A 26,071-nucleotide genomic window follows, 5' to 3' on the forward strand; every position below is an offset into this window, starting at 1 on the left:
GACGTCATCTCTCCCTGCCCCCAAAGCCAGACTGTAAAAATATTCACCAGGAATGCAAGGCCAAGGGTAAATATTAACAATAAGTCAGACTAAAACCATAAATGATTTACTAGTGCATAACTAATAATTGAAAGGAAGTCATTATCATCCATCCACAGGAAGTAACCCACCCCTGCCCTGCCCTGGTGCATCGCTTTAACATCATAAGAGATTTCAAGGTTTGAGGCCAAGTGGGGGAGGTGAGTCTGTATCATCTCAAACTCACCTTGGGGCTTTTATCACCTGCTCTGAGAAAAAATAAATTTGAAAAGTAAATATAGCGAAGTGTGATGGCAGGTTTTCTGCCCAAGGTCTTAGTGTAAAATTTATCGGACCTGCTGACTGAGCCCGCTGACTGCAAGGGCCAGTGTGGCCCTCCTCAAGGAGCCACTTCCAACAATATGCTTTATTATTTACCGGAGGATCTAGTGTGTAAATGCTACTGGGTGCGAGTAGATTGAAGAAACAAACCTTCTGAGATTTGTTAAAATTTTTATTATTAGTTCTCTGTATTGTCTTCCCATCTCCTTTCCCATCACTTCCCTGGGCATGGGCCATCCTTCTTGCCGCCCCGCCCCCTCCACTTAAGCAATGGTTATCAGCCCTCTATTCTCCATCATTCCAGTTCTATTCATTTTTCTTCTCCAAATACAAGACAGCTATTAGGCCAATGTGTAACATGACCTACCAGAGTCCCAGATTTTGAATCCACTGTATATGAGCTGTTGGCGTGGTAGCCAAGTTTTCGATTCTCCAACAAAGGGGTGCCATCTTTAAACCACAGGTACTCAGGAGCCGGATTCCCTTCTTTGTCTTGACATCGCAGCTCTACCACAGTTCCGCTCAGAGCAGAGCTGGGGATGTTACATGATGGAACTGCTGGCGCCACTGAAGGATGGAAATCAAAGGGCACTGGGTATTTCTAAGCTAGCCAAGGATTTTAACAGCTAGGTAAAGATGGATTTATTGGACACCCGTGAGAGAGACTGGCTACTTGTTCAAGGGATCCATTTCCTTTCTTCATGGGCACACAGCTAGACCATGTTTGCCAGGCCCCTTGCAGCCAGATGGAGTCATATACTTGAGTTCTGGCCAATGGCATGTGGAAAAGTGATATATGCCCTTTCTAGACCTGATTCTAGACCATAAATACTAATCTCGGTACTACTTTGAAGAGATTGTGGAGATGTAACAAAGGTCCCAAACCTATTGTCTTTTAAAATAGGGAGACTACACGTGGAAAGAGCCTAAATATCCATCAACTGACAAATGGATCAAGATGTGGTTTATATATACAATGGAATACCACATGGCAATGAATCTGGCCATTTTTAGTAACATGGATGGAACTCAAGGGTGTCATGCTAAGTGAAATAAGTCAGGCAGAGAAAGACAGATACCATATGTTTTCACTTATATGTGGAACAGGAGAAACTTAATAGAGGACCATGGGGGAGGAGAGGGGGAGAAAAAATAGTTAAGGAGAGGGAGGGAGGCAAACCATAAGAGACTCTTAAATACTGAAAACAAACCAAGGGTTGATGGGGGCGGGGGAGAGGGCCGGGTGATGGGCATGGAGGAGGGCACTTGTTGGGATGAGCATTGGGTATTATATGGAAACCAACCTGACAATAAATTACATTAAATAAATAAATAAATAAAAATAAAATAGGGGAGATTACATAGATGGGTCTGACCTAATCACATGACCCCTTGAAAAGTCATCTTCTCTGATTGGTCACAGAAGGGAAAGTCAGACATTCAAAGCCCAGGAGGGATTCAACATGCTTTTGTTGGACTGTGGGTGAAGAGGACCACGTGACAAGGAATGCGGTGCCTCCAGGAGCCGAATGTGGCCCCCAGCTTCTAGCCAGCATGGGATGGAGACTTAGTTGTACAGCCACAGGAACTGATATGTGCCAACAACAGTGGGCTTAGCAGCAGACGTTTCCCCAGAGCCTTCAGACAAGAACTCAGCCCAGCTGACTTCCTGATTTCATTCTTATGATACTCCAGGCAGAGAGGACAGCCTTGTCTCCTGGACTTCTGGTCTACAGAACTGTGAGCTCATAAGTGGGTGGTGTTTCCAGCTGCTAGGTTTGTGATCCTTTGTTACATAGCAATGGAAGACTAATGTACCAGCTGAATCTGCTGCAAGGTCTTCTGAATTAAATTTCTACTATACTAGTGCATCACTAGTATTTTAGAAGACCCTGGGTTATATAGAAAAAAGAGGAGTGATTTGGCTCTCCATGATCAACGGTTTATATTAACATCTATGGAGAAGAAAAGATCATGTTCCTACATCAATTGTCATCATGAGCGATTAGTATCTATCAATGATTCTCACAGTAACTAGATATATTGGCTCTGGAGTCAACTCCGCCAGGATCCAAATCCTGGTCCAGACACTTATTGGCTCTGTAGACTTGGGTAAGTCACTTAGCTTCTATTTTCTCATCTATAAAAATGAAGTAGTCAGTGAAGATTAAGTAAAATTACATACATGAAAAAGGCTAATACAGCTAGCTGCACAGTAAATGCTCATTTCCCTTCTTTACCAGATAACTTCTAACTCTTTTCTCCGACCTACTTTTTTGTTTTATTGCCTTTCCATCATCCTATATGATAGGATTTTACATTGTAAGAGATACAAGACCACATCTACTGAAAGATACTGAAAAATAAACTCTTAGGGAAATGCTCTTATGTACAGGATAGGGCCATTAGATTTACCTCAATCTTAAATGAGAAGAGATTTTGTCAGAACAAATGAGTAAGCATAAAATTTCAGCAGCAAATTAGGTGAAAGGAGATATAGCCAAGATTTTGCAGGAAAGGTGGTGATTTCTAGAACTTTCCTGACTGGGGTCCCAGGTTGCCTCATTGCCCCAGGGCCGGGTGATGGGGATGAGGGTGGGGAACAGTGATCCCAGAGATACAAGCCCTTCATACCTAGTACTTCCAGAATGACCGTATCTTCTTCCAGGTTTTGGCCCTTCTCCCGTGGGGCACTAACTTCACAACGATATTTCCCAGCATCATTTCTTGTAACATTTTTGATCCGTATATTGTAATCTATCATATCGGCTCGATGTTTTAAATCACCTTTTGGAAAAAGACAATGGTATTAAAAATAACGCAACTACCTTCCTCAAGTCACTTCATTTTTATTCTATTTGTCCTTCTAAGCACTGAATTATTTAGAGGTAAATTGTTTTAGCATTTCATCTATTATTATCAATACTTTAAAAGCTCATTACATATTCAACAGGAAAAACAGGAAGTGGAAAGAAATGTATAAAAAATTAAAAATAAAGCCCTACCAAATGGTAGTGGTATTTATCTTCTATTTGCCCTCCTCCCCTAAGTCTAAGTCTTGACTCTTTAGTCTTTTTAGTGATGGCCTTGCTTTCTAGATGGTGATATGGAAATAGGGTAACATGAGGACAACTGAGCAGTGACCCTCCATCTCACTTCCACACCGTCTCTTCTTCCTTTCTCTCAAGAGCCTAATCTCCTGCGCAAGCAAGAACAATTGCATTTTACACCCTTTATAAATGAGCTGAGACATGAAGGTCCCAGGGTCTCCATGGAGTTCACCTTCTTCTGTTCTCTGTCCTATTTTTGGGGTGTCATGTTCTAGGCCTCAGTCACCGCCGGCTTCATCTCATACTTACAAGACATATTCTCTTTCACCCCACACAAAAATAAACTCAAAATGGATTAAAGACCTAAATGTGAGACGTGAAACCATAAAAATCCTCAAAGAAAGCACAGGTAGTAATTTTTCTGACAGCGGCCATAGCAACATTTTCCTAGAGAGATCTCCTGAGGCAAGAGAAATAACAGCAAAAAATAAACTACTAGGACTACATCAAAATAAAAAGTTTCTTCAATGAAGGAGACAATTAACAAAATTAAAAGGCAACCTATGGAATGGAAGAAGATATTTGCGAATCATGTATTTGCTAAAGGGCTATATATCCAAAATATATGTCCAAAATATATGTCCAAAATATATAAAGAACTGATATGACTCAATACCCCAAAACAAATAATCCAATTTAAAAATGGTCAGAAGACATGAACAGACATTTCTCCAACAAAGATACACACCGATGGCCAACAGACACATGAAAAGATGCTCAAAAACACACCTCATGAGGGAAATGCAAATCAAAAGTACAATCAGATACCACCACACATCAGTGAGATGGCTAACATCAAGAACATAAGAAACAACAAATGTTGGTGAAGTTGTAGAGAAAAAAGAACACTTGTGCACTGCTGGTGGGAATCCAAACTGGTGCAACTATTGTGGAAAACTGTATGGAAGTTCCTCAAACATTAAAAATAGAACTATCATATCACTGGGCATTTACACAAAAGATACAAAAATTCTCAGAGCGATAACATGCACCCCTATGTTTATTGCAGTGTGTTATTTACAACAGCCAAACTGAGGAAGCAGCCTAAGTGTCCATCGATAGATGTATGGATAAAGAAGATGAGGTATATATACAAAAGAATATCATTCAGCCATAAAAAGAATGAAATTTTGCCACTTGCAACAATATGGATAGAGCTAGAGGCTATTAAGCTAAAAGAAAGAAATCAGTCAGAGAAAGACAAATGCCATATGATTTTACTCATATGTGGAATTTAAGAAACAAATGAACACAGGGAAAAAACCAGAGAGAGACAAAGACAAACCAAGAGATAGACTCCTAATTATAGAGAAAAAACTGATGGTTACCAAAGGGGAGATGGGTAGGGGGATGGGGGAAATATGGGATAGGGATTAAAGAGTATAGTTATGATGAAAAAGTAAAACAAAATAAAATAAAATAAAATAATCCCCCACAGTCTCCATGATTAGCCCTGTCCTGTTTCTATTTGTAAATTAAAGAATCCAGGCTGTACTCGGTGTTCTCTTGCTCTCACCTCATCAAGTCTTACCTCGAAGAGACTGCTGGTAGTAGACCAAGGAGACACCGCTCTGTCCCACTTTCTTCCACTCTAATCTGGAGTATATGGTATTCTTTGTGTGTTTGCAGGTTAATAAAGCCTCTAGAAACAACAAAAATGTTTATTTTTTAGTTGTCCCTATGAATTTATATTTTACTTAAGTAAACTGTTAAACAGCCTTAAGCTATTCCTTTTCTTTCATTCATTCATTCACTCATTCACTGATTCATAAATCACTTCAACCGACTCCATGTTGGCTTGACCCAAAGACGAACCCTGAGAGCATTCTAGCTCTTCTCCATAATAACTGCATGACCCTATGTTACTGACTCTACTTCTTGAGCCTCAGTTACCATCTGTAAAATAAGACAGAATTTCATAGAGTTGAAGTGAGTCTTCAAATACAATAATATATGCAAAGCACACGTGCCTGGACATAGTGACTAATGTAAAAATGGCAGTCATGGTCGTCAATGATTTATCTCACTATTCCCAGCCTCTGTCATCAAGGAGGGTACAGTTTGGTGTTAGAGGCAAACAAGATCATGTAATTTTGTTCCATTGTGATAAGTGCCATAAGTGCCACGGAGGTTAACAGAGGGTGCTTCACACCCAGTGCCTCAGAAAGTCACCTAGCCCAGCCTGTGGAATCCATATACGTTCCATCAAGAAGCTACATTCTCATTCAGATTCTTTCTTTTACAACCCTCTCTATGGATGTATTGCTACACACCCAGTATGGACTTCTGTTAAATCATGGATTCCTACTCTGACCTCTATCCAGAAAATTATGAAAAGATTTAGTCTTGGCATCTAGTTTAACAGCTTCCTTGTAGTTCATTTAAGTTACTTTACTACAGGAAATGTACTGCAGTCACGTCTTTAAAGAATTCCTGGAACCTTGAAGGAACCCCCACTTTTAATTGTCCAAACAAGATGACTGAGGTGGGGAGAAATCCTGTGTCTGCTTTGAGTTGCCAGAAGGAACCTGTTTTTGTAAATATTTCAGTCAGGCAGTCTAGAGTGTCACCTTCATATTTCTGAGACTTTTTTCCCCACAATGCATATAGTTTGACCCCCAAAGCACCAATCTTTCACTAGCAGAGAAATTATGTTAAAATCCTTTCCATTCCTCTTATTTTGATGTAGGAGATTTAATGCCATTTAAAAAAAATTTTTTTATGTTTATATATTTTTGGGCAAGAGGCAGAGTGTGAGTGGGGGAGGAGCTGAGAAAGAGGGAGACACAGAATCCGAGGCAGACTCCAGGCTCTGAGCTGTCAGCACAGAGCCCGACGCAGGGCTCGAACTCACAAACTGTGAGATCTGACCTAAGTCGAAGTCGCATGCTCAACTGACTGAGCCACCCAGGCGCCCCAGATTTAATCCTATTTTAAAAAAGAATTCAGGATATTACATGATATGGTAGATTAGAGTGCAATACTTGTATTATCCCAGGTTTTTAATTATGGACACACATATGGACAAAAAGCCTGCTGGAATGTGTATGAAAATATTAAGCCAACGATTATTTTTGTGATATTATTATGATTTTTCTTTTTCTTATATGTAGCTTCTAATTTTTCTTTTAGTTTGACCCATATTGTTAGAAAAGAATAAAAGGTAATGGAAAATAGAAAACAGAACAGAGAAAAGAAAGGCAAGGAGTAAAAAAAAAAACAACCCACAAAATTTGCTTTCAAGAATGCCTGAAGTCTTCAGGGCAGGTTTACATTACAAAGAGACACCATTTTACAGACATGTTTACAATAATGCTACAAAGACAAATGTGTGCGGAGGGACTTGTCTGAGGAAACACAGTTCTGTTCTGTTGATTAAGGAGAATGGGTGGTGACTTTCCGGAGTCTTGAGTTTTAGATAAGTTTCCTTCCCGTATTTTGTTGAGTTTCCAACAATTAAACACACACCCACACTCATTTTTAGCCCACATGCCTACATCTTAGGAATTAATTTGTACTCAGTCACACTGTTCATATATTTCTTATATTTAATAGAGACACACACACACACACACACACACACAGCCCTTTTCACCAAGATTTGACTTCTCTCCTCATTGCTCTATGGGAAACCTCTGCAGAAATTTTAATAAAAAATGAACCAGGGGCGCCAGAATGGCTCAGTCGGTTAAGCGTCCGACTTCGGCTTAGGTCATAATCTCACGGTTCATGGGTTCAAGCCCCGCATCACGCTCTGTGCTGACAGCTAGCTCAGAAGCTGGAGCCTGCTTCAGGTTCTGTGTTTCCTTCTCTCTCTGACTCTCCCCTGCTCTCACTGTCTCTCTCTGTCTCTCAAAAATAAAAATTAAAAAAAACATTAAAAATATGAACCAATTGTTAGTCTAACTACAGTGACATCACTCCAGTTTCACTCCCAATGGCCATGTAAGACGTGGAGGAATGGTCTCTCCAATTTGTCCAACTATTGATACTTGCTGTGTGTCTGCCTTGTTCCTGAGCTATATCAGTGAACAAAACACAGATACCTGTTATTTTGGGTCTTGAAATTTGCAGGGGGAATCAGGTACATAAGAAATATCATAAAATGAATTAAATGCCACATTAGGAGGCACTGAGCACTATGGAAATAAAGTAGAGTAAATCAGGATAGAGTATGAGTGCTATGGAAACAAAATAGAGTACATCAGGAATGTCGGGGTACAACTGCAAAAAAAAATAAAACCAGAGTAGTCAGAGTTCAACTCAATTAGGGAGTGACATTTGACCAAAGACTTAAAAAAAGAAATTAGAATTCTTTAGAATTTGAATACAAATTTCCTAGAATTCTAAATCAGAATTCACCATGTGTTTCTCTGGGAGTATTCTGAGCAAGGCAAGGACCAGTGGCTAGATCCGAAGGTGCCAAAACCATGACCTCCAGCACTGTGAGAATCATGGCAACGACATGAGGATAAAGAACTAAATGAACAGAGAAGCTAACTACCACAGACTCTCCTCTCTCTTTTCAGCTAAAATGCGGCACTTATGATCAGTATAATTCTGTAGGTAGCCCTCAGGGTAATTAAACCTTCTTTAAAGGCACGGACTTTGGAGTTGGAGCTCTGCCGCATACAATGTGTGTGATGTTGGGCAAATTACTTAACTCTTTTTGAACATTATACTCACATCTGTGCAAAGGAAAAATAATAACTTATAAAGTTATTGTGAAGAGTATATGAGGAAATATAGACTTGGTATATACTTATACAAATACTTGAGGTAATGTACTTATGTAGTTGGTACATAGCACATGCTCTGTCAATGGTTATAACTGCTTTTACTCACGAGAAACTTCTAGTCATTGTAGTTGAAGTATCCCTGGACACGATAGAAATCCATGCTTTATACAACCCAAATTTACCTAAAAAGCACTCTAATTGAACTAAAATGTTATTTCAGTTTTAGACAGCAAAGTTTATGATACAGACATAAATCATATTTTCTCAAAGCAAGGCATAATAAACCACAAAAAATGCACCATGTTTCTTTAATAAGATGATTATTTCATTTCCAAAAATATGTTTCCTTTGGATCGAGGAAAGGGATTTCTTTGTTTAGGAGAGCCATTAGAAATAACTATTTTCATGTAGCGAAACAGTCACATTTAGGAATCACATCGATAGAAAGCCCTATGAACTTTATTTTTTCTAGGATTCTGTACTGCTAATTATCTTTGGATTTCATTCTCTGTGCTCAAGTGAAAAATCATCAAAATTTTATAAAAGGCAAAAACAGAATTGATACTACCAAAGCAGTTCTAAAGAATTACAAAGAAATTCCTTCTGTGAAAAAAAAGGCATTCGATTACACTGATTTATGATTCTCAGGATTGGACACTCTGCATAAAAGATGTTCATATAATTTATAAGTCTAGCAAAGCTGCCCTCACCTCAGTCTTGCTCTGTTCTTGGCATCACTATGGGAAGTGACACAAAACAGAGGTACTGACAAGATGCATGATTTGTTGACATCAGAGAGACAAGAAGCAAAAACTGAAATGAATGGAGTAGAACATATCTACACATAGACATAAATTATAAAACACTTTAGACTTTAACTAAAATTAACTTACTGCATAAGAAATCCTGCAACTAAAATGTGGACGATGACAGAAATTTATTTTTGCCTTTTAAGGAGAGCTAGGTTGGAATGACTGGAGCACATATAAAATAGAATCAAAGTATAATTCTTAATTTAAAGGAGCAGAGGGGAAACAAAACAATAGAAAATAAATACTTAGGAGTAAGACTAACATTTGCAGTTTTTTTTATATTATTTTTATATTGCAGGATTTTTTATATTAAAAATAAAACACACATTACAAATAATATAAACAGTACAAGATTTTAGTTTGGAGTGATGGAAATTTTTGCAACTAGACAGAAGTGGTAGTTACACAACGTTGTGAATGTACTAAATGCCACTGAGTCACTCACTTGAACGTGAATTTCACCTCAATTTCTTATGCATTTTGTTTTAAGTTTATTTATTTTGAGAGAGACAGAGAGAGAGAGCACACAAAGGGGCAGAGAGAAAGGGAGAGAGAGAATCCCAAGCAGGCTCCACACTGTCAGTGCAGAGCCTAACGCAGGGCTCGAATTCACGAACTGTGAGACCATGACCTGATCAAAAGTTGGATGCTTGGGGCACCTGGGTGGCTGAGTTGGTTAAGATGTGAACTGCGGCTCAGGTCATGATCTCACAGTCCGTGGGTTCAAGCCCTGCATCGGGCTCTGTGCTGACAGCTCAGATCCTGGAGCCTGCTTCTGATTCTGTGTCTCTGTCTCTGCTCCTCCCCAACTCCTGCTCTGTCACTCTCTCTCAAAATTAAATAAACATTAAAAAAATTAAAAAAAAATTTTTTTTAATTTATTTTTGATAGACAGACAGAGACAGCGCGAACAGGGGAGGGTCAGAGAGAGAGGGAGACACAGAATTCGAAGCAGACTCCAGGCTCTGAGCTGTCAGCACAGAGCCCGACGTGGGGCTCTAACCCACGAACCGTGAGATCACGACCTGAGCCGAAGCTGGACGCTTAACTGACTGAGCCACCCAGGCGCCCCCCAAAAAAAATTTTTTTTAAATTGGATGCTTAATCGACTGAGTCACCCAGGCACCCCTCACCTTAATACATTTTTTTAAAGTAACCTAAGACTGAAGAGTCCTCACTGAGATATCATGCCCTGGGGATGGGCAGAAGTGGGGACAGCCATGTGTATTGATGGTATCCAGCTGGTCCCAACAGGGAGACCCTCCAGGAAAGTACAAAGTAGGAGGATTCACTTCCTTTGTCCCTCACAGAATCCTGGCCCGTCTTTTCCTCTCACTGTGTGATCCCTCTTTTGGTCTTTCTAGTCAACTTTTTGACATTTGGTTTATCCTGTTTATCCTCCATAGCCCTAAATTACTCCCAATCATTCATTTGCTCTTCCCGCTTCTCTCTACTTGAAGCTAATTTATGATAAAGAGGAAGTGTTTTATTAGCCTAATCATATAAAATATTCGGACTTTTAAAAGAACTAAGTTAACTGAAGTAGTTATTTAAGTGATTTGTTACCAAGTGATGTGTTACTTTTGAATGGCCCGCTGATGTTTATTATGGCATATATTTACCGAACAAGCATATTTTTACAACACCATGTGCCAGACACTATTGCCAATACTAGTTAAATACTAATCTACTTAGTTCCTTCTCACCCAGCTCTCTTCTTTAATCTTTGCCTCTTTCCTTCAAACCTATCTCTCTACACTCCAGGAACCTACGACATGCCTGAAGAAGAGGAGTCAGACACATTTGAAACTTGTTTCTTGAATGTTTACAATCTCTGGCCTAAGCAAGCACCACACTTAGGAAACAGCAATGCTTCTGTTTGCCTAGTATTATTGTGTTCTAGGTAAAAGAGCCTTCAGAAAAGCAGTAGGGAATCAGTATTTGAAGTAAACTTATAAAGGCCCTTAAAACATTTTTCTTTGTTACTAGAACCTTTACACTTTTTAAACTGTGGTTAAATACACATGACATTTGTCATCTTAACCATTTTTAACTTATTCCCATCTTAATAATTTTTTAATTTTTCAGTCGTGTTAAGTACATTCACATTGTTAAGCAAACCATCTCCAGAACTTTTTCGTCTTGCAAAACGGAAGCTTTATGCCCATGAAACAGCAACTCCGTGATAAATATACTTAAGAAGCTAAAATAAATAAATAACAAAATGTTACCCCCAAATGGGCTATAGTAATGTCCTCTTAAATACACTAAGTAGAGTGGGGTTTGCAGCGTTAATTTCCATTTGCTGTACCCTGCTGGCTGGAAACTTTGTGAGACCTCCATCTGCCAGCTTCACAAATTAGATTTGCGTTGTCGTAGATAATTTACGCAATAAGAGGTCTCCTTAGTCCATCCGGTCTTTCACCGAACGTCCAAAATTTCCACTGAGGAGGTGGAGAAAGAATTCTCAAGTGGAAACAGCACAGAGTAGCATTTTGGAAGGAAAAATTAGTGTGAAGTAAGGCAGAGGGTCCCAACAAATAGAAAGATAACATTATATGCGTCATACTTTTGAGATAAACAACACGGTCCGTGAAAATCAGTTAAGTTACTCTACCTTGATACTCTATTGCTGTGACTACTTGGTCTTTTGCGGCAGAGAATCCAAAGGCCTTATGATCTGAAAGATTAAAACAGATAAGATAATTAAGATAGCACCAATGGCCACTTGCAAATGAATGGCACCATAAGGAAAAATGGCCTAACGTTTGATGACTGCTTCACACATTTGTAACCCATAGGTTTTGAAGTATCAGAATAAGAAAACCAAGCCAAACCGTGGATATCCCTCCCATTTTTCATACTGTGGTTTTCTGCTTTCCTTTCACAAAGCAAAACCCATGAATCTATTAGGGCTTCATGACAGACAACACAATTTCACAAGCCTGATTGTTAAACAGGCGTGTTTTTCCCTTAATTTAGCTTAATATGCAATATAGTGCGTAAGGTATCGCCCCTTTAAGATAAAAGCTAATTATTTAAGGTTTTAAGTTGCTTTACAAACTTATCCTTCGATTATACCTATATTATATAGAAATGGGTCACTCAAAATATATTTGACTATGAAACATATACATAATACATAGTGTATATTAACTTATATATACAATTTTGGTGAAAAATGCAAGCAGAACATCTTCATTTTTCTCCCAAACATTTCCAGAATTTCCAGAATTGTTTTAAAGGATTGAAATGACTGACCAATTATAATGGCTAATTTTTTTTCTAATTATTTTATTTTCATGCATAGGGAAATCTCACTGTTATTATGGTATTTATGATAGGGTTTATGCCCCCCCCATACCTCCCCCCCCAAACTCTAAGAGCTCTGAGATGGCTTAGGAAATAGAAGTGGGAGAAGGATGGGTCAAGGTGGAATGAAAACAAAGTCAACCTGCCCCAGGGGCCCGCAGTGAATGGATTGCTACCACCTGGGCAGTGATTTGCCCTTTAGGATTCCAGCAGTGGTGGCCAAAGGAGGTGCATCCTAACTCCCACGGCTTTTATCCTCTCAGCAACGGAAAGCAGCAGCATCCATTCAGAGATGCACTTCGTAGGACCCGAATCCAGGGAGGACTCTGTAGCGTGGGTCCTTGTAACAAAGTGCACTGTCCAGCATGATGAGTGCCGGCTCTTGTTAGAGTCAGCAACGTCCTGCGAGCAGACGGTCTCTGGCTTCGTAGTTTCTAAAGGAGTCGTGCACAGCACTATAAAGGAGGAGTGCACAGCACTGAACTGTGGCGAAATGAAGGCACTTCTGTGAGAGTTTTGCTTTGTGATTATATAAATTACAATAGAAGTAAAGCCAGAGTGGTGCTGGATGCGAATCACAGACCGACTGAGCTTGGGATTGGAAAGACCTTCGGATGGATGTGTTTCTTTTCAGACTCAGCAGTTGACTTGCCCAGGGTCCCATGGTGAGGAAGGACATAGTCCAGTCTCCTGTCCTCCAGTCCGTTTCTTCCCACGCCCTCCAGTTACAGCTGTGAATCCTGGTTGAAGACAGGCACTTCCCTTCTGATGATGATGATGATGATGATGATGATGACGATGATGATGATATGATGATGATGATATCATCACTTTCATAAACCCACATAGAAATTTTCATTTTGAAAAGAACTTTTACATTTTAAAAAGAGCTTTTACTTTTTTTTACATTTTTTTAAATGTTTTATTTTTGAGAGAGAGAGAGACAGCGTGAGCAGAGGAGGGGCAGAGAGAGAGGAGACACAGAATCTGAAGCAGGCTCCAGGCTCTGAGCTGTCAGCACAGAGCCTGACTCGGGGCTCAAACCCACGAACCGTGACATCATGACCTGAGCCGAAGCAGGACGGTTAACCAACTGAGCCACTCAGGCACCCCCTACTTTTTTTTTATTTGATAACATTCATTATTCAAAACAACTCTGTGTTGTAGGCATGATTAAGACTTCAATAACAAAGTAGTAGAACCAGGAAATAAAACTTTTAAAAAATGTTTATTTATTTTTTTTATTTTTTTTATTTTTTGTCTTTATTTTGAGAGACAGGGACAGAGAATGATCAGGAGAAGGGTAGAGAGAGAGGGAGACACAGACTCTGAAACAGGCTCCAGGCTCTGAGCCAGCTGTCAGCACAGCGCCTGACATGGGATGCGAACCCACAGACCGTGAGATCATGACTTGAGCCGAAGCCATACGCTTAACCGACTGAGCCACCCAGGCGCCCCTGTTTATTTATTTTTGATAGAGAAAGAGAGACAGAGCCCGAGGAGGGGAGAGGGAGAGAAAAGAGAGGGAGACACAAAATCCAAAGCAGGCTCCAGGCTCTGAGTGTCAGCACAGAACGCTATGCGGACTCTCATGAGCCATGAGATCATGACTTGAGCCAAAGTCGGATGCTTAACTGAATGAGCCACTCAGCGCCCCCCCCCCCTTGAATTTCTTAACTATGAAATAATTTATTACATTTCAGGGAAGGAGGAAAAAATGTTTCATAAAACATGCCATCTTTGATTTACCCCTCTATATGTACATTGACCTATAAATTAATCTTCCCTGTTCTGGACTTGATCACTCCTAAGGAATACATGCTGTTTTGGTTAACTTTCCTTCTCTTTCTCTCCTTAGAAGCCTGGACAGCAAATATAACTGTGAAATTAAAACTCCTAGAGACCTACAGGCCTCAACTGTCAAGCTCTCCTAATACTTTTCAATTATTCAGGTTCGATATCTCTAAATTGCAAACATCTTTGTTAGGCAAGTCAGCAAAACTGGTGTCTATGCAAAGAATGTAGAATTGAGCTGGTCCTTTTTATTGACAGTTATAATATATATAATATAATATATTATATATATGGACAGATAGATATAATATATAATATATACACATATATATGCACACACACAATTTTAAAGATTTTTATTTTTAAGTAAACTCTACACCCAACATGGGGCTTGAACTCACAACCCCATGATCAAATGTTGTGCACTGCACTGACTAAGCCGGCCGGGCACCCCCACGTTGTAAATATATTTATAAACAGCAGAACTATGTTGCTAGTCTTAGAGAGACGTCAGGTCACCAAAGAGTGATTTCAGAATGTCACTTTTACTTGTATGTTTAAAAAAAAATGAAGGGGTCCAAGCGATCTTTTTAGGTATCTCCCTTTTCCCTTTTCCATTTACTTCTGTCACATATCAGAATATGTCCCTTAGTCCTCTGAACCCCACTGTCACCCCTATTTGCCTTTCTTTTCCGGTTTCTCCTTCCCGTCCCCAACTTGGTTTTGTAGATCCCTAAGGTAGAGTCCGGATCTCCAGAGACCAGAGGGAGGGAAGACACTAAGCTGGCCAACCCAAAACGCCAGGACCTCGTACGTTCTTGCTGCATTCGAGCCACATGATCGCTGAGCATTTCCCAATTCCAAACCATTTTTGTGTGAAACTTTCAAAGCCCACTTTGAAAAAGTCTCTTTTCTCTGTTAGCAATGTGTAAATGAGTGCACTCAGAGAAGTTCTGATTGTGACAGGCATTGCTTGTGATTTTTGAACTATTTTAGTACCTTTTTTAGACAAAACAATGACGACTTATATTCCCTAGAAACCAACGGAGGGAGAAAGCTGGGAAAACAGAAAAAGATCATCTTTGTTCCTTCCACATCATCACATCTTTGAACTTTTCAAACACTGCACGGCCTACTGAGAAGGTTTATTTTCTTCAGCCGGCTTGGGTCTTCTTTCGTTTGAGGTGAATGTTAGTCCAATATGAGACGGAAGAGTTAGCACTGGCTCAATTATTTTCCCCTCTCCTCAATTCCAGTTTACTACTTGCTAAAATGTCCATTGAAAAAGATTTCTTAAATGTTCAAAAATCACTTAAAAAGTTTTATGGAAAAGTAACAGCTGTTAACTTCAGAAATTTTATCAGTTTCTTCAAAACTTGAATATCTATGTATATGAATAGAAAAAAGTGTCCCAGATACTAAAAAGAGGATTGTCTGAATTGGCAAAACTATGAAAGCCAAAAAAACTATTAATAAAGAGATACTAATTCTTGATACCTGAATATTTATTTCTGATATTTTAAGTGTTGTCTTCTAACTATGCTGCTTCCTCTGGTTCTATTTACTGCTAGTCTTGCTTTTATTTGAGTAAAAATATTAAAAATGCATGGGTCATCTATGAGGAACTTATTTAAGCACAAAGCTGTGAATCTTAAAAGAAATAATTATTTATTATAAGAGTTCTGTCTTGTTTCAAGCCTTTCTGGCCTTGGAATTCAGTTGCATTTTGTTTGTTGTTGTTGTTGTTGTTTTTAACTTGAACCCAGTAACTTTATGAAAACAAATGTTGGACTTTATATCAACATTTTACTAACAGATTTTAGGAGGAGTCTCTGTTGGCGGCTTTCTCGAACTGATTTTTATTTTTTCTTCACTTTTCCAGAAAGAGTGTAAAAAGAAAACAAACAAAAAATTGTCCTGTAAGTCTACTGGTGAGGTCACCAATTGTCTTAAAGTTAGCTACAAAACATCTTTAATAGTTTTGGATGTGTTCCAAAATCACTGGCAGAAGTTCATAAAATGAGGTTAAGAGAGAATTATTTCTGTAACTGCTAACAACTCCATGTAATCCCTACCCAAATGGAACCTTTTGTGTTTCTTTTCCCCAAACTCTAAACATAAAATTTCTTACATTGTCTATCACTCATCTAAAATACTCTTGTGCAATTAAGAATATTCTAGTATGATTAAGAATAAATATTTATACCACAATTTTAAAATTTGCTTAAAAAGTATTATTAAAGTACAGCTACATGGATGGAACTAGAGGATATCATGCTAAGCAAAATTAGTCAGAGAAAGACAAGTATCATAGGACTTCACTCATGTGAGGAATTTAAGATACAAAACAGATGAACATAGGGGAAGGGAAGCAAAAATAACATAAAAACAGGGAGGGGAACAAAAACACAAGAGACTCTTAAATGTGGAGAATAAACGGAGGGTTACTGGAGGGGTTATGGGAGGGGGGATGGGCTACATGGGTAAGAGGCATTAAGGAATCTACTCTTGAAATCATTGTGGAACTAAATGCTGACTAACTTGGAGGTAAATTTTTAAAAATTAATTAAATAAAAAAACTTTTTAAAGTATTATTAAAGTAACACTTTGGGGGCACCCCAGTGGCTCAGTTGATTAAGCATCCAACACTTGATTTTAGCTTAGGTCATGATCTCACAGTTCAGGAAATTGAACCCCAGGCAGCCTCCAAGCACAGAGCCTGCTTAGAATTGTCTCTCTCCCTCTCTCTTTGCTCCTCCCCTCTCATTCTCTCTCTCTCTCAAAATAAGTAAATAAACAACAACAACAACCAAAAATAATAATAAAGTAATGCTTTTAATTGGGAACACGATTAGGAAAAATTGATGTGTTACAGAGGTTTTTTTTGTTCTAAGAGTGCATTATAGAGAGTACCAAGGAAGTTATAAAAACTGGATATTAGTTATTTCATAAGTTTGCAAAAATGACAATTAATAGCCATGTGGTTTTAACTATCACTAATATACAATTACTGTACTAACATATGGAAAAGATGCATGGGTCTAGTAGTAACAGATAAAATAATACCATCCAGTATTTATTACAGATTAATATTTATAAGGTAGAAATAACCCAGTGAAGTAGGAAATTAGGAATTCGATAATATGCTCATGTATGAAACTATCATCGGGCGGTGGGAGGGGGGAGCACGAGAGGGTGGAGATGAGGGGGAGAGGGAAGGGGAGGGGGAGAGAGACACACCCAAACACACATGTCCTTCTAGTCTCTCAAACTGGACATTCTGGCCCTTCCTTTAAATGAGACCTTGATATTCTATATTCAGAGAAAGGGAAACCATACCAAAGTATAAGAAAAAAATAGAGGTGCCTGGGTGGCTCAGTCAGTTAAGCGTCAAGCATCTGACTTCGGCTCTGGTCATGATCTCACAGTTCATGGGTTAGAGCCCGGCATTGGGCTCTTGCTGACAGGTCAGAGCCTGGAGCCTGTCTTTGGATTCTGTGCCTCCCTCTCTCTCTGGCCCTCCCCTGCTCATGCTGTCTGTCTCTCTCTCTCTCAAAAATAAATAAAACATTAAATTTTTTTTTAAAAAAAACAAAGTATAAGAAAAAATAAATGATGTGACTTTAGACCGACCCGTGGCTGATGTCCTGGTGAGTTAATGATGACCTAAAGAATTAAAGAGTGATTTTAACTATGAATAAATTTTCCCCTTAACCACCTAGCATCTAAGTAAGATGCAACTCTACTGTGTTAATATCCTCATTTGATAGATGTGAGGATTGAGAGAGGTCCTTTATCAAGGTCATGTTAGAAAGCAGAGAAGCAGAGATGTGCAGTTTCATCTAGTTGGTCTGGCTCCACACACCCTTCCTCCACCCCCTTCATTCTCAACTCAGCACAAGGCACTGTGACAAAATCATAGAAAACTGGATTCTGTTAGACACTCTGCAGATGGCTTCACATCCATTTTCTTTTTTATTTACGTTTGTTTATTTTGAGAGAGTGTGAGTAGGGGAGGGGCAGAGAGAGGAAGAGAGAGAGAATCTCAAGCAGGCTCTGCACTGACAGCATCTACACAGGGCTCCATCTCACAAACCATGAGATCATGACCTGAGCCAAAATCAAGAGTCAGAAGCTTTACTGACTAAGCCACCCAGGCACCCCCACGTTCATTTTCCATCTTTAGGATTGTAAAGATACTGTTCAGAAAGTATATGACAGATTGTCGTTTTAAGAGAGCAAGTGTTACTGGGCAAATATTTATGGTGAAGGAACTAGTAATTTGAATAAACCTTATATATTTATTATATACTGCACTAAAGTTTCATGCCCTCTCTTCTCTTCTGTTTTTTTAAATCGCTTGAGTATAAAAAGAGTGATAAGAGTGATCGGTGTTTCAGAATTGAGGACATAGTTGTCTTCTTATAAATTGTATGCTTTAGTAAATTTAGGGAAACTTTCAGGGCATTCTGTTACCAAAACAACTGAATGATAATATTTGGGGGGTGATATTAGATAGCGATGAAGTAAATTAATGTCTTACAGAAAAAATAAATTCTCAAAAAATGTTTAAAATATTCTTCAGGCACATCTTTCAATATTTAACGGTGGCCTGTGATACTGGAAAGCCATCAGTTGGCTGAATTTCTCACGAGGTACTCCCCGTTAGGACCTGAAAGAAGCGGTTTTTGGACTCTGAGATCTTTCTTGAATATTCTCCGAGTGACAATCCCAGCCAAACACAATTTGTTCACCAGGGGCATTAACTATAGATTTTATGTAAATGGTAACAGTCAATTCAACTCCAGTAGACTCTCAAGATAAGATGAAGAAATGTCAGGGGGCCTGGGTGGCTCTGTTAGTTAAGTGTCTGACTCTTGATTTCAGCTCAGGTCATGATCTCATGGTTTGTGAGATTGAGCCCCGCATCGGGCTCTACACTGACATTGCTGAGCCCTGCTTGGGATTCTCTCTCTCTCAAAATAAATAAACATTTATAAAAGATGAAGATACTAGTAAGAATCACACACTCTATGGAAGGCACGGATGTTGGCCATTCTATGTTCTGATAGGTTCTCCCTAAGATTAAGGTGACAGGAAAACGAAATCTTTATTAGTATAAAATAAATTGTTACGAAAGATGCCAGATATCAAAATAGACACATGGTGTAAAGGCAAAGAACACTAAAATGGGAGAGGTAAAGAATAATTCACTAATTGACTCATGTGGTCTGGATTGTGTCTCAGGCACTTCCTTTTATTAGAGATGGTACATCAAGCTTTGAGAGCCTGATGACATTTTAACTTAACATTATTCATTGCCCTTTGGTCTGAAATTATAGTTACTAACTCCTACCCTGCAATATGGTTTTTCAACATTAAAAGTCCAGAACCACCGTCAGTATTTGATAGTTATATTTCTAAGCAGAAGTGAACATACTAGCATAATTGTCAAATAAATCATTTTTGAGAGCAGGTATTTCTCTAGAGTTCTGATCAGCTCTGGGCAAAAAGAGCTAAAATCACGTTTCTGAATCTGGGTTCTGAACTCTTGTTCTGAATCACTAAAGCGTGTGAATCTGGGAATCCCTGCCCAAAATGTCCTAACAGCTGATACACACAGATTACCCAGGGGCTTTTTGATAGTGAAATGGTTATTCTGCAGTCATTTGATAAACATAAATCCACTTAACCAACATATGCAAGCAGAACTCTACCATCTACTAAGCTCTCGCCACCCTGACCCCCCACATAGATGCTTGCTTTAAACTCACTGCACCTCTGGAGGCTTATTTCTCTGCTTTACTGAATGAATTTGGGGAATCACTTTGATGCATCCAATGTTTTCATTTTTTGAAAGCACAAACATGCAGTAGTGAATACAAATTACATTTTACAGGGATTAGCACAGAATGTCAAAAATATTCTCTAATACTTCTAATCTGTCCAATTTATAGTTTGCAAATGAAGATAGAGCACTGCTAATGTTTACTCTTTTTCTCAATTAGGAAGTTTATAAAATATAATGAACAAACACAGAAAGGGAGGACACACTGTGAGTTGAATAAGGCTTTCACTTTGGGTCGTCCCTTGCAATAGCCCCTCCAAAGGTCCTGGGAGGGTGGTGAGGTGGGAAGGCTTAGCAATGAGTGCACGTTCTGTAAAACTTTCAAGAACAAGATTTTCTTTTCTTGGTACAATTTTTCTTTTTTTTTTTTAAATTTTTTCTAATGTTTTTTACTTATTTTTGAGAGACAGAGACAGCATGAGCAAGAGAGGGTCAGAGACAGAAGGAGACACAGAATCTGAGGCAGGCTCCAGGCTCTGAGCTAGCTGTCAGCACAGAGCCCGATGCGGGGCTCGAACTCACTAACCATGAGATCATGACCTGAACCGAAGCCGGACGCTCAACCGACTGAGCCACCCAGGTGCCCCACTATAATTTTTCTTAGCAAGGGCTCTAATAGTCCACTTTTGCACACAATTATGGCCTTCTCCTTATTGAATTTTTAGCTTTCTAGACTTGACTACCTATAATAAAGAAAGTGATCTCCAGAATTCATTGTCTGGTCGTTCAACCTTTAAAACCCTAAGGATTTTATGTGACCAACAACTGAGAGCACCTCTGCCCTCTCCTTCTCTCTCAAATCTCACTTCTGAAAATGTGGGGGTTGTATGAATTTTATTTTTCATCTCTCCTGCTAGATGATGACGCATAAAAGCTTATTAACTAATATGTCATTAATTAAATTCTATTACCATAAATGCTTCCAGACGAGATTTGAAAACTAAGGGCAACCCTCCCAACTTTTAATGTTGCTTCATGTTTCCTTTCATTAGTCTTCAGGAAGCCAAAGGAACAAGAACCATTTATTCTGAAATGCAGTACACGGGAACAATGGTTTGGCATTGCTTAACTGTCATATTTTACAACTGTGAGGCAAGACTTGTCAGAATTAGTTACCCTGATTTCTCAGGTGCTTTACATCCAGGGACTATAATCTCTCCCCCTTTTAGGTAAAGACAGTTCTCAGACTCATTCTTTTCATTTTGAAACTGGCTCTACACATCCAACAGTAAGCTAACACCAGAATGCACCCTTTAAGGTCAGTCAACTAGACCCATAAAGGAAATGGTTAAATGGAAGTTTGTACTATAGATTGGACGTTTGGGATCCCCCCCCACCCGCCGCCACTAAAATTCACGCGTTGAAATCCTAACACCCCATATGATGGGATTAGGAAGTGGGGTTTTGTAGGGGGAGGTCAGGAGGATGGAGGCTTCATGAATGGGAATAGTGCCCTATGAAGAGACCCCAGAGATCCCCATTTCAGCCATGTGAGGACGCGGCAGGAAGGTGGCAATGTGGAACCAGGAAGCACGCTCTCACTAGACACTGGATCTGCCACCGCCTTGGTCATGGAATTTCTAGCCTCCAGAACCATGAGAAATAGAAATAGAGGTTTGTTTCTGAGCTACCCGGTCTATGGTGTCTTCACTCTGGCAGCCTGAACTAAGACAATCTGCACACATTCAAATCAGAGCTGCATCCTGAGCTGGGCAGGACATGCGTAGGTACCACTAGAGATAAAATTTTTGAAACTTATTCAGATGAAGTAGTTAAAAAATGGGCAAAAGTACGTGTGTTCAAATATGGTGTATAAAAGTTTAATTGTCACAAAATACAGGTAAAATGGTTGATATCCTGTGTGGCATACGGATGACTGGATTTGTGACAGAATCAACCAGATAGTTTAAAATAATGTAAAGGTATTCTTAGCACTTCAGTTTTTGATGAGATGCTATCAGAATTGACTTCTCATCCAGGGGCACGTGAGTGGCTCAGTGAGTTGAGCGTCCGACCTCGGCTCAGGTCCTGATCTCACAGTTTGTGGGTTTGAGCCCCGCGTCGGGCTCTGTGCTGACAGCTAGCTCAGAGCCTGGAGCCTGCTTCAGATTCTGTACCTCCCTTTCTCTCTGACCCTCCCTTGCTCACACTGTCTCTCTCTCTGTCTCTCAAAAATGAATAAAAAACATTAAAAAATTTTTTAAAACTGACTTCTCATCAAATGGGATAAATTGCGAAATACACCATCGCCATTTTCAACAGCTTGGCTTTTTGACTAAACGTTATCTGAAATCAAACAAAAAGCAATATTAAAATCCAAATGGGTTAGGAAAGGGTAGTCTGTTTAAATGTGGCAGCCCATGTTTTATCACAGATTGGGGACAGAAACATTCCTGGTCTTCAGGAAATCACATCTAATAGAGATGAAATGAGACCTAATTAGCTTTGAAACCTAGTGCTGTGAATTATCGGTCACATCGCCTTGGCCAAGCTACAGCCTTAACCTTGTAAACCTGTTTCCATTTACATTAAATGAAGCTAGTAGTGCCTTCCCTCATTGGTTATAAAATTAAATTAAATTAAGTATGCAATTGCTTAGCCTACCTCCTGGCACACAGTAGATGCTCAACAAATGTTTGCTTCTTAGCTCTCCTCTCTCACTCGACTGCTTTTTATCCAATGTGACGATGAAAGTTCAGTACATTACAAATGACTTCATGTATTAGGATGGATTGCAAAAATAGGGAATGAATCGGTAGAGTTATTTTTTTTTCTTCTTTTTTAAATGATTAGCATGATGTCTTCATTGCAGTGGCTGCTCAGAGTGGGAAGTCCTGTGTTTAAATTCTACTTCCTCTTTATGCTATGACATATTTGGGACAGCTAGAGCCTCTCTGTTCTATAAAACATGATTTATGATTTATGATGACAAAGCCTTCCCTAACCACTTTCATTGACACAATTCACTGCACCCTTTACCTTGGTAACACCTTCTACACTTAGCATCCAGGATGACACACTTCCCTAATTTTCTTTCTCACAAGTCTTATTCTTGGTCATCTCTTCTCTGTGCTTCCTTCATTAATACTGTGATCCAGGGGCACCTGGGTGGCTCAGTTGGTTAAGCAGCCAGCTTCGGCTCAGGTCATTATTTCACGGTTCGTGGGTTCAAGCCCTGCTGACAGCTAGCTCAGAGCCTGGAGCCTGCTCCGGATTCTGTGTCTCCCTCTCTCTCTGACCCTCCCCTCCTTGTGCTGTCTCTCTCTGTCTTTCAAAAATAAATAAAAAACGTTAAAAAAAATACTGTGATCCAGACTTATGGCATCAAAACACCCCCAGATACTAACAATTCCCAGATATATATGTCCAGTCTAGAGCTCTGCTAAACTCTGGACTTGGGTTCAAATGCCATTTATCTTTGCTTGTTAAACTTGAAGGTTTAACAGACATTTCAAACACTATGTCCAAACCTCATCTTTCTTTCTAGACCTGCCCACTTACCATACCTCAGATGACGGCGACTCTGTCATTCCGGCCAAAACGTCTGGACTTGTCCTTAATGAATCCAGTTAACTATAGCCCGTCTCCATTTCACCAGCAAATCCTATTAGCTCCCCCTTCAAAATGCCTGCAGAATGACTTCCTGCTCCTTCTTCCACCAGCTCGGCCTGGATCACTGCAAAGCCTCCTGACTGCTCTGTCCCTCCTGGCCTTCTCAAATCTACAGCACATCCACTAGAATGATCTATTAAAATGCTAAGTCAGATCATGGCACTCAGAATCTTGGACCAATTCTCCATCTTCCCCAGACTAACGGTAAAAGCCCTTACTTTGGCCTGGAAACCCTACACAGTCTGGCTGACTTCCTTTCATCCTCCTCTTTTCAATTCTTCCCTCCTGCTGGTCTCCTAGTTCATCCTCGAAACAGGCCATGTGCAGGCTGCTCCTTCTACCTAAAAGACTCTTCCTTGAGATGTTGATTTTGTTCAAAGGATGCCTCCTTAATGAAGTCTACTCTGGTCATCCTATGCAATACTACAACCCCACCTTCTTCTGACCTTTTTCCTTCTGAACTCCCTGATTTCCTTTATCCTGCTTTGATGTTTCTTTTTTCCATAGCACCTATTACCTTCTAACATACTATATAACATACAGATGCACTGAAGGCAGGGAACTTTATTTTCCTACCTGTATCCCAAGGGTCAAGAATTGCTTGATATGTAGTAAATATTAAATAAATATTTGCCAAAGGAATGGAAACAAAATTAATTTATGGAGAAAATGAAAATGGAATATAAAAAGCTATGCTTAATTTTTTGAATTAAGGGATGAGCGCACAAGATTAATCTGTGAAAGATTTTGAGGCAGCTAATTATGAAATTAAAAACACTTTATCACAACATCACTGTGCAGGAATTATTTTCATATTATGCTGCAGCAAAATATTATGTAGTAGCATTTGTATATAGTAGGTAGTATGTAGGAATAGTTACCTAAAAGCCACAAATCACTGTTCTTGTTTTTAAAAATATCTGTTTAAAAATATATAATTTAGAAAAAATCTAATTTTAATAACACAAGGTGAGAAATTTTATTTTTTAGATTTAAAAAATATTTATTTTTGAGAAAGCAAGAGACAGCGTGAGCAGGGAGGAGCAGAAGAGAGAGAGGGAGACACAGAATCTGAAGCAGACTCCAGGCTCTGAGCTGTGAGCACAGAGGTTGATGTGGGGCTCAAACTCATGAACTATAAGATCATGACCTGAGCTGAAGTTGGACATTTAACTGACCTGGATGCCCTGAGAAGTTTTACTTTTTAAAGTAAAATTATTTGCTTTAAAACACTTGATATATAACTTAAAGTAACATGGTGATGGTTAATTTCGTGTTAATTTGGATGTACCAGAATGTCCAGATATGTGGTCAAAGATTATTCCAGAAGTTTCTGTGAAGGTGTTTTTGGATGAAATTAACACTTAAATGGATAGACTTTGAGTAAAGCAGTTTGCTCTTCATAATGTGGGTGGGCTTCATCCAATAAATTGGACTGACCTCCCCTGAGCAAGAGGGGGTTCTGCCAGCAGACAGCCATTGGACTTGAACTGCAGCATTCACCCATCCTAGGGCTCCAGGCTGCTGGCCCACTCTGCAAATTTTGGATGTGTCTGCTTCCTTAATCCCATAAGCCAAGTCCTCAAAATAAATCTTTTTATTTATATACACATCCTCCTGGTTCTGTTTCTCTGAAGAACTCTAATATCAGAATCATAATGAATTACAGTAATATATTAATTTTGTGGTGTCTACTTTAATGCGAGTGTGCTTTTATCTTAGGTGTTCTGTTTGGAGGTTCAGCAATATACTGTAATATTTTAACATGGTCCACAATCATTTATGTTCCAAGAAAGTGACCTAGAACACCCTTGCGTAGTTAATCACTCCCCTTTAAACCTTGACAAAGACACTCCTCTGGGCCATGTCTATATTCTCAAGGACAATTAGTAATCATCTTTTCACACAGCCTTCACTTGGAGGAGAGGTGTGCACAGGAGTGGGGGCTCGGCCTCCTCTCCATTAAAATTCTCTCGAATCTTCAAGGCCTTTCCTAAGTCTCACCACCTCTAGAAAGTTCTCCTGTCAGAGCTGTAAGTAACATTTTGACTACCCATGGAACTTTGAGAAAGTTAAATAGCATTTTATGATTTGTCATATTTGATGGCTTTTATGACACCATTCTTTCCTGGTTCTCTTCTCTGATGCCCCTTTCCTGTCTCTTCTCCCTCAGAATGGCCACTGACTTTAACCATTTTATAAAAAGATGAGGGTTCCATGGTCATAAAGGTTTGAGAAACATTCTCTTAATAAGTTAAACAGGGGGTACTTTGCTGGCTCAGTCAGTAGAATATGTGATTTTTAAAAAATGTTTTAAAGTTCATTTATATTTGAGAGAGAAAGAACCAGTAGGGGAGGGACAAAGAGAGACGGAGACAGAATCTGAAGCAGGCTCTAGGCTCTGAGCTGTCAGCATAGAGCCCAATGTGGGGCACAAACTCAAAAGCCATGACATCATGACCTGAGCTGAAGTCAGACGCTTAA

At 39.3% G+C, this 26,071-nt stretch overlaps 1 protein-coding gene across 2 annotated transcripts in view; it reads right to left on the reverse strand.

The window, feature by feature from the left end:
* JAM2 (junctional adhesion molecule 2) overlaps positions 1-26,071 on the reverse strand; it is a 63,513-nt gene that overhangs the window by 17,381 nt on the left and 20,061 nt on the right. For both annotated transcript variants that reach the window (XR_003908548.1, XM_029939110.1), the window contains exons 2-5: positions 11,639-11,701; positions 5,002-5,112; positions 2,995-3,147; positions 728-927 (exon numbers count right to left, since the gene is read on the reverse strand). Coding sequence is in view for 1 of the 2 variants with exons in the window: in XM_029939110.1 (XP_029794970.1) it covers positions 728-927; positions 2,995-3,147; positions 5,002-5,112; positions 11,639-11,701 (527 nt within the window). In the remaining variant the exon portion in view is untranslated. The remainder of the gene's footprint in view (positions 1-727; positions 928-2,994; positions 3,148-5,001; positions 5,113-11,638; positions 11,702-26,071) is intronic.

The sequence above is a fragment of the Suricata suricatta genome, chromosome 5 (genome assembly GCF_006229205.1).
Source record: "Suricata suricatta isolate VVHF042 chromosome 5, meerkat_22Aug2017_6uvM2_HiC, whole genome shotgun sequence".
Lineage (NCBI taxonomy): Eukaryota > Metazoa > Chordata > Mammalia > Carnivora > Herpestidae > Suricata > Suricata suricatta.